Source organism: Colletotrichum chrysophilum (assembly GCF_026319265.1).
Source record: "Colletotrichum chrysophilum strain AFK26 chromosome Unknown scaffold_113, whole genome shotgun sequence".
Classification (NCBI taxonomy): Eukaryota; Fungi; Ascomycota; class Sordariomycetes; order Glomerellales; family Glomerellaceae; genus Colletotrichum; species Colletotrichum chrysophilum.
The window spans coordinates 142,890-157,086 of record NW_026517400.1 but is presented as its reverse complement, the minus strand read 5'-3'; the positions used below and the strand labels follow the sequence as shown (position 1 = coordinate 157,086).

Genomic DNA, 14,197 nt, shown 5'->3' with positions numbered 1-14,197 from the left:
AAGAGGGTGTGACCTTCGATGGATGGAGGGGGGAGGGTATATCAGACGTCCCTTATTACGATTCTTCCCACACCGGCGAGAGCGTTCCTGTTGCAACAATGTGAACTCCCCGCCCTGCCGCATCGCAAGCAACCTCAGGGTCTCCACCGGGTTGACACCGTGACCCGGCTTCGGCCAAATCGCCGTCGGGGCTAAGCCTTCCCAGCAGCAAATCCAAGTTCAGGGTCCGTAAGGTGTGCCGCCTTTTTTGGGGGAGGGGCAGAGAGAGAGACACACACAGAGGAAGAGAGAGGTCGCCGACTCGCGGCTGGCTTTTCCGACTTTCCCAGTGCCTGTCTGTCGATCAATTATCACGAGGGAAAGAGAGAGAGGGGGGGGGAGAGACGGAGGGTTTCGTTTGGCGGGCGGGCATTTGGGGCAGCGAACGGCCTCTCCCTCTCCACACCGGGAGGAGGGAAAGCGCCGCTTGGGGCGTATCCCCTCTATCTATCTCCATCACTCGTATGACGAATTGTTGGCCGCCGGATCGCATTTCTTGGTTGTGACGCCGCCGGGGCGACTCGCAACTGGGGCTGGCTGGCTGGGCCGGGGAGGGTATTTCGTTTCAAGCCCACACCTGCGCTCCGCTCTCGAAGTCATGTTGGCGGTGGGTGCTTGCTGCGCGTGCTTCGTGCTTTTGGCTGCCGCACCTAGCATGACTCTCTGCTGCTGCTGCTTCTCTTTTGCATGTGGTTCCGGAGAGAGAGCGCGCGCGGCGCCCACTCACACACACACAATCTGTCTGTCTTGCATGCGAGCAATCCGGGTAACGGCGCAAGGACCCTAAACCGACATGTTTAATCGATTTTAATTATGGGTCGAATCCCTTCTGACCAATCGAATTGCACCGCTTCGCAGCGCACAACCTCATATCCCACAACATCGTGGGTCTCATTCAACAACGGCCTCATGGCGCAACGGTAGCGCGTTCGACTCCAGATTCTGTCCTGCGACCGTTTCTGAGCTGATATCGAAAGGTTATCCGTTCAAATCGGGTTGGGGTCATCCAGAAGAGCGTCTAATCGCTCAAATCATTCTTTTTGGCCTCGTCGTTGAGTTGTGCGAAGTTGGTGGTTTGTGGTGGTGATGTTCGCGTGTGTGGCAAGGGCGGACGCGGGACTCTTTCTGACTTTATGATAGTGTCTTACCGTTGATTCCTGGTTATGAAAAAAGACGGAAAGAAGAGGAGAGCGCGTGCTGGTTGCTGGAGAGTTGCTCAAAGAGGACGGCTTTTTTGGTGAACATGATGATGCTGATATTCAGCAGCAAGCGACGTCTTCGTGTCTTCAAGCCTATACTAACTCTATTCCGCCTAGCCGTTTTCCTTTTCATGAGTTGGATTCAATTGTTTCGAATGGCGCTGATGACCTATCAATGTCTGCTTATGCATCCTTCCCAAGAGATGCCACAACAACATAATTCGTCCTTGATTGTCTACGCATCAAGCAGAACCGCCATGTCCTAACTCATTCATCACAAAGAACGACATGATTTTGCCTACGTCGCGCATTATTTATTGTATGCCTGACCAAAACATTGTTTGATCCGGGGCTGAAACTTTCACCACCAAACCGAGTTGGCATCAAGGATTTCAGAAACAGCGAACCCAGGATACCCTCCAGCTCAAGCACTCAGTCACAACTGTCCAATCCACTAGGTAGATAGTGAAAGTTTCTCTGAAGACTCTTTCTGGCCTAATGACCTGTGGCAAGTTTTCTGAAGGCATCACATGGCAAAGCTGATGGGCAAGGACGGAGTGAGAGACCAAGACGCTATTCCATTCTGTCTAACACTAGACAAGAGTATACTCGCTACTGATTCATCGCTCTTGCTTCCCTGCTTCCCTGCTTCCCTGCAGAGACATGCACTTCCCAACAAAAGTCCTGGACAACTTCATCGCTATCGGCGACAGCTCATGACAGTCATGCAAATCCAGGCAGTAGCTACGAGACCAAAGATCACATTCCCAGTGGTCCCAAGGGGCCCAGGTCCAGGTTCTTCGTTGGTCTGAGGGCCCCGACGTGCAGCACCGTCGTCAGTCGTCGTCGTCGTCCGAGGGATCCGATATCCAGCACTGTCGTCCGTTGGCGCCGTCCTTTCCGTCGTCCTCTCCGTCGTCCTCTCCGTCGTCTGTTGGTAATTCGTGCCCACTTGACTCGAGCGTGGAGACGGCGTCATTGGCTGATATGAGGGCCTTCGTGACGACTGCTGCTGGGTATCAGGTGGCCCTGCGGGCGCCTCTGATGCTCGCAGACGTTGCTGTTCAACTGGCATGCACGCAGGCGGGGGCGGCAAGACGTCGTGAGGGATGGCACTCGGGGGCAGCTGCCCCTGGTGTGTAGGGGGGAAGATCCCGTTGTTCCGTGCGTTGCTTGCGTCCTCCCATCGTCTCAATGTGTTCTCCATGTTGCGCACAGATGCCCCTATATACGCTACCTCACCAGCCATAGCGGTAACGTTATGCTGCATGATCTTCTCAAAGTTGGTCAGATGCTCTTCTTCGTTTGAGTACCGAAGCCGCATTGAGCTTGAGTCGTGAGCTGGGCCATAGTAGAATCCGTCGCGGTCTTCGTCGTCGTAGACTGCGTATTCTGCACTTGACCTAGTACGAGCAGGGGACTTGTCCGGGGACGGATAGCGGTCTAGAGCCCACGTATTCTGCGGTACAGAAGCTAAGCCAACCCATGGAGAGGAAGGCACAGGTTGTTTGACTGTCTCTTGGCCTTGGAAATAAGCTCTTTTCTTGCTCTTGCGGTCGGGAGAAGCTGGGGCATCCCATGGAGAGGAAGGCGCAGGTTGTTTGGCTGTGTTTTGGTCTTTGAAGTAGACTCTTTTCTTGCCTTCGAGGTCGAGCTGGACTCTTTGCTCGTCCTTGAGGTTGGAGTGGACTCTTTTGTGGCCTTTGAGGCCTTTGAGGCCTTTAAGGTAGGGCTGAGAAACGACGGGCTGACCGAAGTGCTCCCGGATGTACTGACGGGTGAACTGGGGGTTTTCGTCGTCGGGCACGTCTTGATGAGGTGTGTCTGGACGGGGCGCAGCTGGACGAGGCTTATCTGGGGGAGGCACATCTGGACGAGAAGTTTCCGGACGGGCCTTGTCCTTGCGCATGCCCTTATCGTTGTTGTCATCTTCGTTGTCGTACTTTTTCTTGCCCTTGTGGTCGTCCTCGCACCTGCCCTTGCTCTTGCCATTGCTCTTGCCATTGCTCTTGCCGTTGCTCTTGCCGTTGCTCTTGCCCTTGCCGTCCTGCTCTATGCCCACTACCGTCGAGGCCTCACTGGCGTCAGACGAGTCGTCAGAGGAAAGGTAAGTTGTGTTCGCGGGGTCTTTCAGGCTGTTGAGGTCAACAAGCTCCAGGCGAGCGGGCTTATTATGGTCGCAGGCAATGTAGCCTTGGAATTTCTGGTTGTTCTGGCCGCTGCCCGCCGGTAACAGTTCCACGAAGAGGGCATGAGACTGGGAGTAAGACGTATTCGCAGTTGTACTTTGAGCCTGGGGTAGAGACTCATTTGCAGCTGTACTTTGAGGGGTTGCAGACGTGTTTGCAGCTGTACTTTGAGAAGGGCTATACAAGGTTGCATATTGAGGCCGAGGCGGCGGCGGAGGCGCAGGGTATGTGGCATACTGTGGGCTTTGCACACCATTTGAAGTACTTTCGGTGGGTGAAGACACGCGAATGCTCCGGGGCATCGGGGGTGTGGGAGAGCCGCCGTTCACTAATGGTCTTGACGAGCGAGGGCCTTGTGCCGCAGCCTGTTGATCTTGAGTAGGGGGCTGCTGGACGGCATCCTCTCGAGCGGGCGGCTGGGCGACAGTAGAGCTTGAGTGCTCGTCATCGACGGTTGAATGAGGCATCTAATGGATGTTACGATGTGATGAATGGGATGTATTTAGAATGTCTTGGGGATTTTGTAGTCGAAGAAAACGTGTTCCAATGTTGGGCTGACGTTGATGTTTGGAAAACGAGGAGCGAGGGTCAGAGACAAGGACGGCATATTACAAGGACGACAGAGGACGACAGAGGACGACAACAGCAAAGGCAAGAACAACGAGAACAGGAACAACAGGGGCAGTAGAGACAATATGACGCGGAGAAGGTACGTTAGCTAAAAAGACAACAATCATGAAGGAGTGGCCCGGAAAGAAGATCGTCACATCTGACTTTCTGGAGTGATGCGAGGCGACAAGAAGGGCAGTGGCAAGGACAATAGGTGTATGAGTGACCACAACCGACAGCAGTAGGGATAGGAGCAACATGAGTTATCAGGCATGACAATGTGATGGCAAGACCGTCCCTCATCTATGCCACAGAATGCACGTTTGCTAAGAAGATGAATTTCCCGACTCTTTCCCCTACACAAGTCTCTTCATCAAACACTTCTCTTGCCTTTTACACCATCTTCTTCCTCCCTCCTGATGTCTTCCTCACCCCTTCCCCTTTCCACCCGACCGCGGTCCCTCCTGACCAAGAACCAGATCGCCCCAGTCAGAAAGAACTGAACAACCATCGTGCCCACGACGCTCCTGAACCCGCGGCGGAAGTACGGCGCCTCGACGGCAGGAAATTGCAGCAGCTGCGCCCAGGCGACAATGGCCTGCCCGATTGCGTTCATCGACGCCGTGACGATGGCCCTCTCCTCCGCGTCACCTGCCATCGTCACCGTCGCCCACGCCATCGTCAGCGAGGGAATAGCGCCCTCGAAGCCGTTCAGCATAAAGGCCGCCAGCCGCCCGCCCTCGCCGACGTTCCACGCCACCAGCAACACCACGCCAATCAACGACGGCACCGTCGCGGCGATGGACAGCCCTGCATACCAGCCCGTGCGGTCGGCGAGCGCACCCGCGGCGAAGGCGCAGACGATGGAGATGGCCGTCGCGACCGTCGGCAGCGTGTTGATGCGCGTGACGGAGTACGTCTCGGGGAAGGCCTTGAGGTAGAGCGAGAAGGGGGACCCGCTGGGCTGGAGGTTCTCATTCATGATGGTCCACTGCGCGACGAAGAGGTACCAGTGCCAGCGGGTGAAGACCCTTTTGAAGATGTCGCGTGAGACTTTTAGTTGAGGCGGCGCCGTGAGGCCCTCGAGACGCTTCTGTGCGAGGGCGTACTGGCGTGCGGGCAGCAGCTTCGGCCGCGAGCGGGAGGGCACGTCGGGGAAGACGAAGAAGCCGATCAGAGCGATGGGGATGGTGATGACGGCGTCGACGATGAAGAGCCAGCGCCAGCCGGCGAGGCCGTGGACGTGGTGCAGGTTCGTGTAGGCGGCCGCTTGGAGGTAGCCCGCGAACATGGTTCCTAGCGGCGCCGCGATGTAGAACAGGGCGACTCTGCGGCCGATCTCTGAAGGTTTGTACCAGCTTCCGATTACGTAGATTATTCCGGTGAATGATGAGCTCTCGAACAGGCCTGTGAAGAAGCGCATGGCGTAAATTGTCTGCACGCTCTGAGCCCAGGCAAGACCGAACGTCGACAGGCCCCAGCCGATTTCCAGGACTGGCAGGACGATGTTGATGGGGTAACGGGTCAGATAGTAGCACGCCGGGATCATGGAGGTGCAGTACGAGGACCAGAAGACAATGGTCATGTAGTTGAGCTCGTTGCCGACGAGGTTGAGGTCCTCTTTCATGCCGCTGTCCCAGTGAGCTTAGGAGACTGTCAGCGGGAGCAGAGCAACATACCTAACGTAGGCATTGGTTAGAGATGACTGGTCAAGATACTTGGTGAAGAAGCAAAGACAGCCAAAAATCAGGATCAACAAATCCAGCCGCAGGACGAGGTTCTTCTCCTCGCTTGGCGTGTCGCGCGAATACCATCGGAGGGCGGTCATCAGGCGAATCCACGGGCCTTCACGAGAGGACTCCCGAGGTTCCTCGGTGATATCAGCCGGGCCATCAGCCACGGCTGGCAACTTTTCCGTCAGCGCAGCCATCGTAACAGTCGGCGTCTGAGTTGAGCTCAAGGGAATTGTCAGGCCAACTGCAAAACATCGTGGGGCATCACGTTTATATCAATCCGTGGAAATGAGGGAAAAGTTCATCAACCATATCGATAACGAAGAACGACCGACTCGCACATCGGCAAAGAAGCTCGTTTCCCCATTCGGCCAGCATCCGCAGAGATGGTTGGACGACGCGATGGCGCAATCGCTGCCCACTATGATAGCACATGGCATCTCCATCCGAGTCTCCCAATGAGACCTCATCGTTGCGTAGCATTCTGCAAAACCAAAGGGTGGGTCTGTGATAAAAGACCCTGACATTTGGAGGCTGTCCACTTAACCAGTGCTAAGCTTTTGAGGCGCCGGGAACCGGTGGGATGGGTCACGAACTCATTCAACGTAGTGCTTACTTTTGTCCTTGGATTGTTCTGTTGGCTGAGATATGTCCTACGAGAAAAGAAAGCGAGTTACAAAGCCGTCCTGACGGGAAACAGTCTCATTAGTAGTACTCATTGCCTCGCTGGAGCCCCTAAATCCAAACTTTTATATAATTCAGCCTTTCCGGGTCAATCTTTCAGTTACTGCCCCCATCCCCCCCATTAAGCGCCGCAAGCTCATCTCCGCCTCTTATCCTTTACCTTCTTATCTGTCTGCTGCGTCGTGCCGACCAAAAACCCCTTCTTCACTCCCACGGCCGTCCTGCCGCGCGCCAGCATCGCCTTCTTAGTGCCGATCGAGTACTTGTGCGACTTGGGCGCGAGCCTCTGGTCCTCCTGCTTCACCACCCGGAACACGGTCGACCCCACGACCTCGTCCTTGGGGCCGCGGCCCTCGCGCGAAATCTGCGCCTTGGCGGTGTTGAGCTTGCGCGCCTTGCGGGGCTGACCCTCGGCGCCGTCCTCGCCGTCGTCTTCCGAGTCGGACTCGAGGAACTCGGCCGGGAGCTCGGCCGGCAGATCGAGTCTCCGGCGGGTGGGCTTCTTGGACGCCGCCGCGTCAGCCTGCTCTGCGTCCGCCAAGTCCTCAGCCTCCGCTGCGGCGGTCTCCATCTCCTCGTCCTCGTCATTTACCTTCTCCGCGGGCGCGGGCTTCTGCGCCTTGCGAACTGCAGCCTGTTCCTGGAGGCGGGTGTTGCGCTCCTGGCGCTTGCGCTTTTGAGCAGCGGCTTGTCTGCGAGATGGTTAGTTTTTAAAAAGCAATCAGGTCACTTGTGTAACGTACTCTGCAATGGCCTTGTTGGCAGCTTGAGCGGACTTCTTCGCCTGCACCGCAGCTTTGCTCGTCGAAACAGCCTCAGGGGCCTCGTCCGAGTCTGAATCGTCCGCCGCCTCAGCAGCCGGTGCCTCCTCCTTCTCCTCCGCCTCCTGCTCCTCCTCGTTCACGGGCTCTGGCGACTCCTCCGAGTCATTGATGACCTTGTCCTCCACCTCCGGCGCCGGCTGCTCGGGCCCTGTGATGATGGACGGCTCCTGGATGTCGGCGCTCTTGGACGGGGTCGAGTCCGCTTTCAGCTCCACCACGAGAGACGACTTCTTTTTTGAAGACGGCCGGGCGCTCTCATCCTTCTTGGCGGAGCCCTTCTTGGGGGTGGCTCTGGGTGTGGACTTGGGTGTGCCCTTGGGGGTTGCGTCCTTTGAGCGGACGGGCAGCTTCTTTGGTGTGGTGATTTCTCCGGGCGACTCGACTCCCGAGCGCAGCATGTTCCGGGTGGTGACCATTGTGAATGAGAGACCGGCAGGTCGTATGGCTTCCCGCGGGGGGGAGGTGGCGAACCGTGTTTCAATGCGATCGCGGGGCGGGATTATGTATTCCAGCAGTTTTTTGCAGGGTTTCCGTATGAGTACCCCACGCGAAACACCTCAGATCCCTGGCGACGGATGAGTGTGTGAGTTCGATGGTGTTGATGAGTGAGGACCGAAAAGTCGTCGAGGGAAGGGTGCAATCGCAACTTTTTCTCGAGGTGGGGCAAATCATCAAACAGACGGTGTTTGATTGGCTGTAAAATTCCGACCCACTTCACTCATCGTGAACCTCAGTCGAGCTTCCTACATTGTAGCTTCATCTGAGCACCAATGCGCCGAGGGCACCCACGACCGCATGAGCTGACCCGGGCGACCAGTTTCTTTGAATCTGTCATTGAGATTCTGAGCGAGGTAGACGATCAAGGCGGTCTCAATGCAGCAGGCTTGCCGCCTCAATTGATCTACACTAGAACCCCGATTTTCATCCTCTCGGCCCGCTCAGATGCTGTCGATAGACCATCATTAATCACACGCTCATCGCGCCACTTTCACACACTTCATCCTTCATCATGTTTCTCCTCGCGAGAGCTCATGCCTCTCACGCTCGGCCTCTCATGGCCGGCGTTCTCCCCCGGCCATCGCCAGCTCTCAGCCCTCCACCAGCCGTCGCGACGAGCATAAGAACCATTCAACGGGCTGCAACCGGACATCGCAAAGCCCGTCCAGACCCCAACCTAAGAGACGAGAGAGCGCCCATAAGGATCCAAACAGTGACGATACCCAAACGCTCCAACGCTCTCTTCCGCATGCTGTGGAAGACGCTGGAAATCCCCGACGGCGACCCCGACCAGACATACAAAATTTACAGCGCCTACCTGTCGGCCCTCGCCCAGCGCAGGGAAGTCAAGAATTGGGAGTCCAACTTCCTTGGACGTGAGTCAGCTTTGCTACATGATCCGTTCCGACTGCCCTTCGATATCCAAAACACATTTGCTGACCTGCCTCCGCCACAGAGACAAGGGCGAACGGCACCGACCTCCACAACCTGGCCCTCTTGATCCTGGACTTTCCCAACATGCGCGAGGAGGAGAAGGACCTCTTCTTCCACGTCCTAAACACGGCTTCCGGCATCGGATACGACGCCTCGGCCCTGTCCCTCGGCCGGACCCTCATCCATAACCAGGTGCCCACGACCTCACCGTACTCCTACTGGGCGCCCCAATGGGGCCACATGCGCGACCACGTCGACTACCTCATCAAGCTCGGCCGCGACGCCAACGCCATCGTCCTCGAGGGCATGCTGGCCCTCAGCCGCAAGACCGAGGAGTACGACAAAATGGCCCTCGCCGCATTCAAGCGCGCGCGCGTGCTTGGCGACGAGATGACGTACTTCGACTGGGAGGCGGGCTGTCTCACGGGCATGGCCGAGGCGTACAAGCGTCTGAAAATGAAGCATAAGGCCCATGACACGTACCGGCTGCTGGCGGACAAGGGTTACGCGGATGGGGTGTATGAGCTGGCCATGTCGGCCCCGAAAAGCAGTGATTATCTCCCTCGCCTGACCAGGGCGGCCGTCTCTGGATACAGAGAGGCTTTTCAGCCTCTTATGGCCGAGCATCTGAGGCTGTCAGACGAGTACAGGAAGAAGGGCGACAAAAAAAACGCGGAAGAGCACCTGTTTTGGGCGGCGGAATATGGAAATATTCTCAAATATAGGAGGACTGTGAAATAGAACAAAATGTATTACTATCCGAACTGCGACGCCATTTTCTCTCTTATTCCTCTTCCCCTTCCTTTTCTATCCAGGTACATCCCACTCATGCGTACTGCGCCCGATCCTCCCAGCCGGGCTGCAGGTAGCTCCAGTCGCGGTTGAATTTGAAGTCCGTCTGGTACTGGCCGTACTGCACCAGCTTCAGCCCGTCCAGCTTCGCCCCGGCGTCCGTCTGCGCCCACAGGCTCACGGCGATGGTGTTGCGGCCGCGGTTGTTGATCACGCCGGGCGGCACGGGGAACCGCGTCTGCGGGCCGATGTGCGGCACGTACTTGCCGTACTGGTAGCCGTTGATCCAGAACATGACGCGCGCCGTCGTGCCCGCGGGCGCGGAGAACTCGACGCCCAGCGGCGCGTCGAGGTCCGAGTCGATGTTGAGCGTGAAGGTCGTGACGTAGAAGGCGATGCCCGCGCCGGACAGGCCGTCGAGCGGGGACTTGGTCGCCCACGAAGACGAGGGTGTGAAGCCCGGCAGGTGCCAGCCGAGGCGCTCCGGGTGGAGACCGCCCTCGTTCATGGGCCCTCGGACGGGGTCGATGTTGGCCTCACCGCCCGCCGCGCCGGCGAGCTTCCACTGCTTGAAGCCGGTGGCCGTGCGGGTGCTGCCCGGCTGGAGCTGGGCGCCGAGGATGCCGCGCGGGTTGTTGATGCCCTGGCCGGTGGAGGCCTGGTCGTGGCCGTGGTAGTCGACGACGACGGTGAGGACGTTGTCCGTCGCGCGGAGGGCGGCGCGCGGGAGGGCGAGGGTCTTGTTGGTGGTCGTGGCCGCGGCGGACCCGACGTCGCCGCCGATGGGCTGGCCGTTGAGCCAGGCGGACCAGCCGAACGCCAGGCCGCCCGAGGCGGTGATGTTGACGGACGTGGCGTTGGCGCCGTCGAAGTAGCCGCGGTAGATCTTGGCGCCGGAGTAGAAGCCGTAGTCGGAGCTGTAGAGGACGGGCAGGGTGACGGGGGCGTAGGGGCTGGGCGTGGTGGTCTTGTTGCAGACGACCCAGCGGGAGTCGTCGTAGTCGCGGGCCGCCTCGGGGAGGGCGTCGGCGGAGCGCCAGTTCTTGAGCTCCGGCAGGGCGACGGTGCGGTCCTCGGCGCCGGGGATGGCGGCGGTGAAGGAGCCGTAGGCGGTCTTGGTCGCCGGCAGGCGTATGCCGTTCCAGTCGATGGTCTCGATGGGCTTGTCCCCAACGTAGGCCTCGATGGTCGTGGCGCGGTCGTTGTCGCCGGAGACGTGGAGGACGCCGTGGGAGATGCTGGCGCTGCGGACGAGATAGGGGCCGAGGACGAAGAACTGCTCGTCGGGCTTGACGGTTGGGTTGCTCGTTGTGGCGGGAGCCCAGAAGCGCCACGCCGTCTTCTGCTCGAGGAGGTATACGAGGACGCCATTAGAGAACTTGACGGCCGTGGAACCGGCGACTTGTTTCCAAGTGAAGGCGGTAAGGTTTCCATTGCTGGTTTCCGTCACATCGGTATCGCCGTGCACCTCGAAAGTGAGATTGCCCTCGTTCTTGAAAGCAAACTGTCCAGTTTGGCCTTCTTGAAGGTAAAAGACGAGGACTTCGTTGTCAAAGACGCCGTAGGTGGCGACGTCGGCGGACGAGTACAGCAGAGTGTGCTTGCCAAAGGTGTAGTCCGAAACGAGAATCTTGCTCTGGCGACCGTTGAGAGTGACACCAGGAACTGTGACCGCGCCGGCCGTCGTGTTGAGGGTGACGTCGAACTGGATCGGGGTCATGGACTTGGTGCTGGCCTGCTGCACGACGGTGAAGCCGGTCTGGGTATCGGGGTTCCGGAGGACCCAGCTGAAGGCGGACGTCGATGAGAGCTGGTACCCGGTGCCATTGCCGACCATCTCGACCTTGAGGAGCTCGCTGGAGACTCTGGTAAAGAGACTGATGAGCTTAGTTTGGAAGAGCTTGCTCCACTGCTCTCGAGTCTCGCGAAGGGGGGCAGAGTAGTCGTAGGATGTGTAAACTTGGGGTGCAGCAGCTGTATGTCGTTAGATATGCCAAAAGCAGGGGAAGTATCCCACTCACAATGACCCCAGTTGGTTCCTCCGTACGTCATATACAGGCTGAGCAAAGTGACCCGCTGTCCAATATTGTTCTTGTAGTAAACGTCCGCAAAGCCCGGATCATGCTCCGAGGCGCACTGCAAACGTCGTCAGTCATCCCCCGTTTCTACTCTTTTCCTGTACGTACCTGGTCATAAAAAGTCTGGCTTCCCCAGTTCGAGAACCAACCTCCCTCGAACTCGGCCAGGTAGCTCGGCTGGGTGAAGGAGTAGTTCTGGAACCACTGGAAGTACGTCCTCACCACGTTGAACCCGACCGTCGGGTCGGTGCAGGACAGGCCGCCGGGGTAGCTGTCGAGGCCGTAGACGTTGATGGCGCCGCCGACGTTGTTGTAGTCCATCGACCACGAGCGCGAGCGCATGCCCTTCTCGTTGTGCGTGAGGGGGACGATGACCCCGGCGTCCTTGAAGGCCTTCTTGATCTGCTCCATGTATACCACCGCGGTGTTGTTCGCCTGGTAGACCGTCTCCTGGTATTCGTTCTCGACCTGGTTGAGGATCACGGGCTGTTTGGCGTTTTCCAAGTCAGTGTTGCCCCCTTACAACTTCCATATAGACGTTTCAAGCCACTTACACCGCCGTTGGTGATCTGGTTCGCGGCGATGATCTTGCCGACCTCGGTGATGAACGGCAGCCATCCCTTGTAGTAGTTCTCATCAGAGGTCCTGATCTTGCCGAAGCGGCCGTCGGAGCCCCAGAGCGCGAGGCCGCCGCCGTTGGTCTCAGCCTTTGTGGCAATCAGCAAGGAATTCTCGAGCATCAGGAGTTTGGCGTCTCTCTCACATTGCAGTATGGGCCCGCTCGGGCAATCACGTACAGGCCGGCCGCCTTGCAGTCGTCGAACAGACGCTGGATATTCTTCCCGGCTGTCTCGAAGTCGAAGACACCCTCGGAGGCGGAGTGGTAGGACCAGAAGAAGTAAATGCTTTTTATTTCGTCTGTCAGTGTTGCACCCATTTGACGGCTGAGTTGCAAGACGTTCTGCCTACCTCACGGTGTTGAAGCCATTGGCCTTGAATTTCTGCAAGACATCCTGCAGACACTTAGTAGGAAGAACGATGGTGAGCAACAGCCCTGTGACGTACGAGCCATAAATCTGGGTTCGGCAATCGTTGGTAATGAAACTCCGCAGAGCTTTTCTCATCGTCAGCAATTGCTACAAGTCCCTAATGGTGAGAGGGGCACCGACTAAATAAAGACCCTGGTGTTGTTCACCGACAGACTGTATTTGTCCCACGACACCACGTCCGTGAGGCCATTGTCAGTCGCAACGGCCCCAGAGACTAATAGCCAGATCAAGGCCGTCACCGCCGTGAAGAACCGCATGCTGGAATACCGTCAAAAAGTTCTCCCAGATCTTGGCAGGGTCGAAATCGCAATGGCTCGCGTCGGCATGAAGCAGCCAAGCGATCGCCCCCCGAGAATGGAACGCCAGATCGTAGTCTTTAAAAACAGAGCCTCACGTCAATCACAAACCTATAACAAGACCTCCTTGGTCGCGCGCTATCGCGGGAAATGAGGCCGAGCACGACAGTTTCGTCATTCCAGCAATCAGGTTCACTGTCGTCTACCTCTCTTGCGGGGTATCCCAGTCTCTCGCCATATTGCCATTACGCGCTCGAGGCAGGTTTTTGGCGGGCCGAAAGGTGCAATTCTTCCGTTAGCTCACGTGTGAATTGACCAAACTATGGCCAGCGGCAAAAGGGCATGGTTTGCAAGGTCGAGCTGCCAGTTTGGGAGAAGGCCAGATGGAGATCTCGGCGTTATGCCAGCCGAGGGTTTGGGCTGTTGTCCGTAGATTGCGGGGTTTGGGGAACTGTGATCACCTGGAGATCAGAGGGGCGGATAGGCGTGCCTGTCGGATGGCGAGTCGTCTACGTGCAGACAAGCTTTTTGGGGAACGCGCCGATGCATCTTGGCCGATTCTTCCGTCCAAGACAAAACGTGACGTGATTTTATTCAAGCAGAGGAATGTTGTGCTGCATCTTGACTGCACATGCTGCTGCAAACCAGCCTCAGCTTCTCAAGTGGATAGATAAGCTTAACTGCGCCCGGATTGCCGAAGCCGAAGGCAATGACTTGAGCGTCAACTTTGACGTCGAGTCCATCTTGGGTGTCAATGGACATTGCAACAAGTCATGCTTACTGTCGCGAAGGCCTCGAACCAGAATGTATTTGTTGAACCAAAATCAGGACCTGGGAACCAGCGAAACAAGCTCCAACATCGAAAAGTGGATTGTGGCACACTATCGGATACTAATTGACAGAGAGAGCGCGAGCGGAAATCTACACCCAACAATCTGCACTTCACAAGTCCATCCTCGCGGTTGAAGTGCCAGCAAGACCTTAGCTGTTGACTGCGCACCGGATGTCAGCCATATCGTCATCGCGTCAGAAGGGGAAAGAGGAATGGAAACGAGAAACCTCCGTGACCATGACGACATCGGGGCCGAGGCTATCACCAAGGACAACCTACCTGAAAGGTGACAAGACCGTCGAGTTCGAACACGAACGACTGCAAGCATACAATGGACGATGGGGTCCGGGGCTGATCCTACCCATCAGTCGGATCGAATCGCGCGACGTGCCTGTTGGAAGACGAAGACACCATCGAAGCTGCTCCAACGCGTCTCACGTAG

General features: G+C 57.3%; 5 protein-coding genes and 1 non-coding gene across 6 annotated transcripts; 2 read left to right on the top strand and 4 right to left on the bottom strand.

The window, feature by feature from the left end:
* The first annotated feature begins 942 nt into the window (after positions 1-942).
* COL26b_010527 lies at positions 943-1,044 on the top strand. Its single transcript has one exon. It is a non-coding gene; the product is annotated as a tRNA-Trp (tRNA).
* Positions 1,045-2,074: 1,030 nt separating this feature from the next.
* COL26b_010526 (uncharacterized protein) lies at positions 2,075-3,729 on the bottom strand (the record flags this gene model as incomplete). The annotated part of the gene is made up of 3 exons (XM_053183222.1): positions 2,075-2,244; positions 2,481-3,523; positions 3,665-3,729. 3 exons carry the CDS (start codon positions 3,727-3,729, stop codon positions 2,075-2,077), a joined length of 1,278 nt encoding a protein of 425 aa, XP_053032869.1.
* A 680-nt stretch (positions 3,730-4,409) lies between these two features.
* On the bottom strand, positions 4,410-5,966 carry COL26b_010525 (uncharacterized protein; the record flags this gene model as incomplete). The annotated part of the gene is made up of 2 exons (XM_053183221.1): positions 4,410-5,667; positions 5,716-5,966. 2 exons carry the CDS (start codon positions 5,964-5,966, stop codon positions 4,410-4,412), a joined length of 1,509 nt encoding a protein of 502 aa, XP_053032868.1.
* Positions 5,967-6,589: 623 nt separating this feature from the next.
* Positions 6,590-7,693, bottom strand: COL26b_010524 (uncharacterized protein; the record flags this gene model as incomplete). The annotated part of the gene is made up of 2 exons (XM_053183220.1): positions 6,590-7,145; positions 7,197-7,693. The coding sequence occupies 2 exons, from the start codon at positions 7,691-7,693 to the stop codon at positions 6,590-6,592; spliced, it is 1,053 nt and encodes a 350-aa protein (XP_053032867.1).
* An 830-nt stretch (positions 7,694-8,523) lies between these two features.
* On the top strand, positions 8,524-9,449 carry COL26b_010523 (uncharacterized protein; the record flags this gene model as incomplete). Its single annotated transcript, XM_053183219.1, has 2 exons — positions 8,524-8,650; positions 8,731-9,449. 2 exons carry the CDS (start codon positions 8,524-8,526, stop codon positions 9,447-9,449), a joined length of 846 nt encoding a protein of 281 aa, XP_053032866.1.
* Positions 9,450-9,534: 85 nt separating this feature from the next.
* Positions 9,535-12,702, bottom strand: COL26b_010522 (uncharacterized protein; the record flags this gene model as incomplete). The annotated part of the gene is given in 6 exon segments (XM_053183218.1): positions 9,535-11,474; positions 11,522-11,636; positions 11,687-12,064; positions 12,133-12,358; positions 12,376-12,483; positions 12,548-12,702. 6 exon segments carry the CDS (start codon positions 12,700-12,702, stop codon positions 9,535-9,537), a joined length of 2,922 nt encoding a protein of 973 aa, XP_053032865.1.
* Between the last annotated feature and the right edge of the window lie 1,495 nt (positions 12,703-14,197).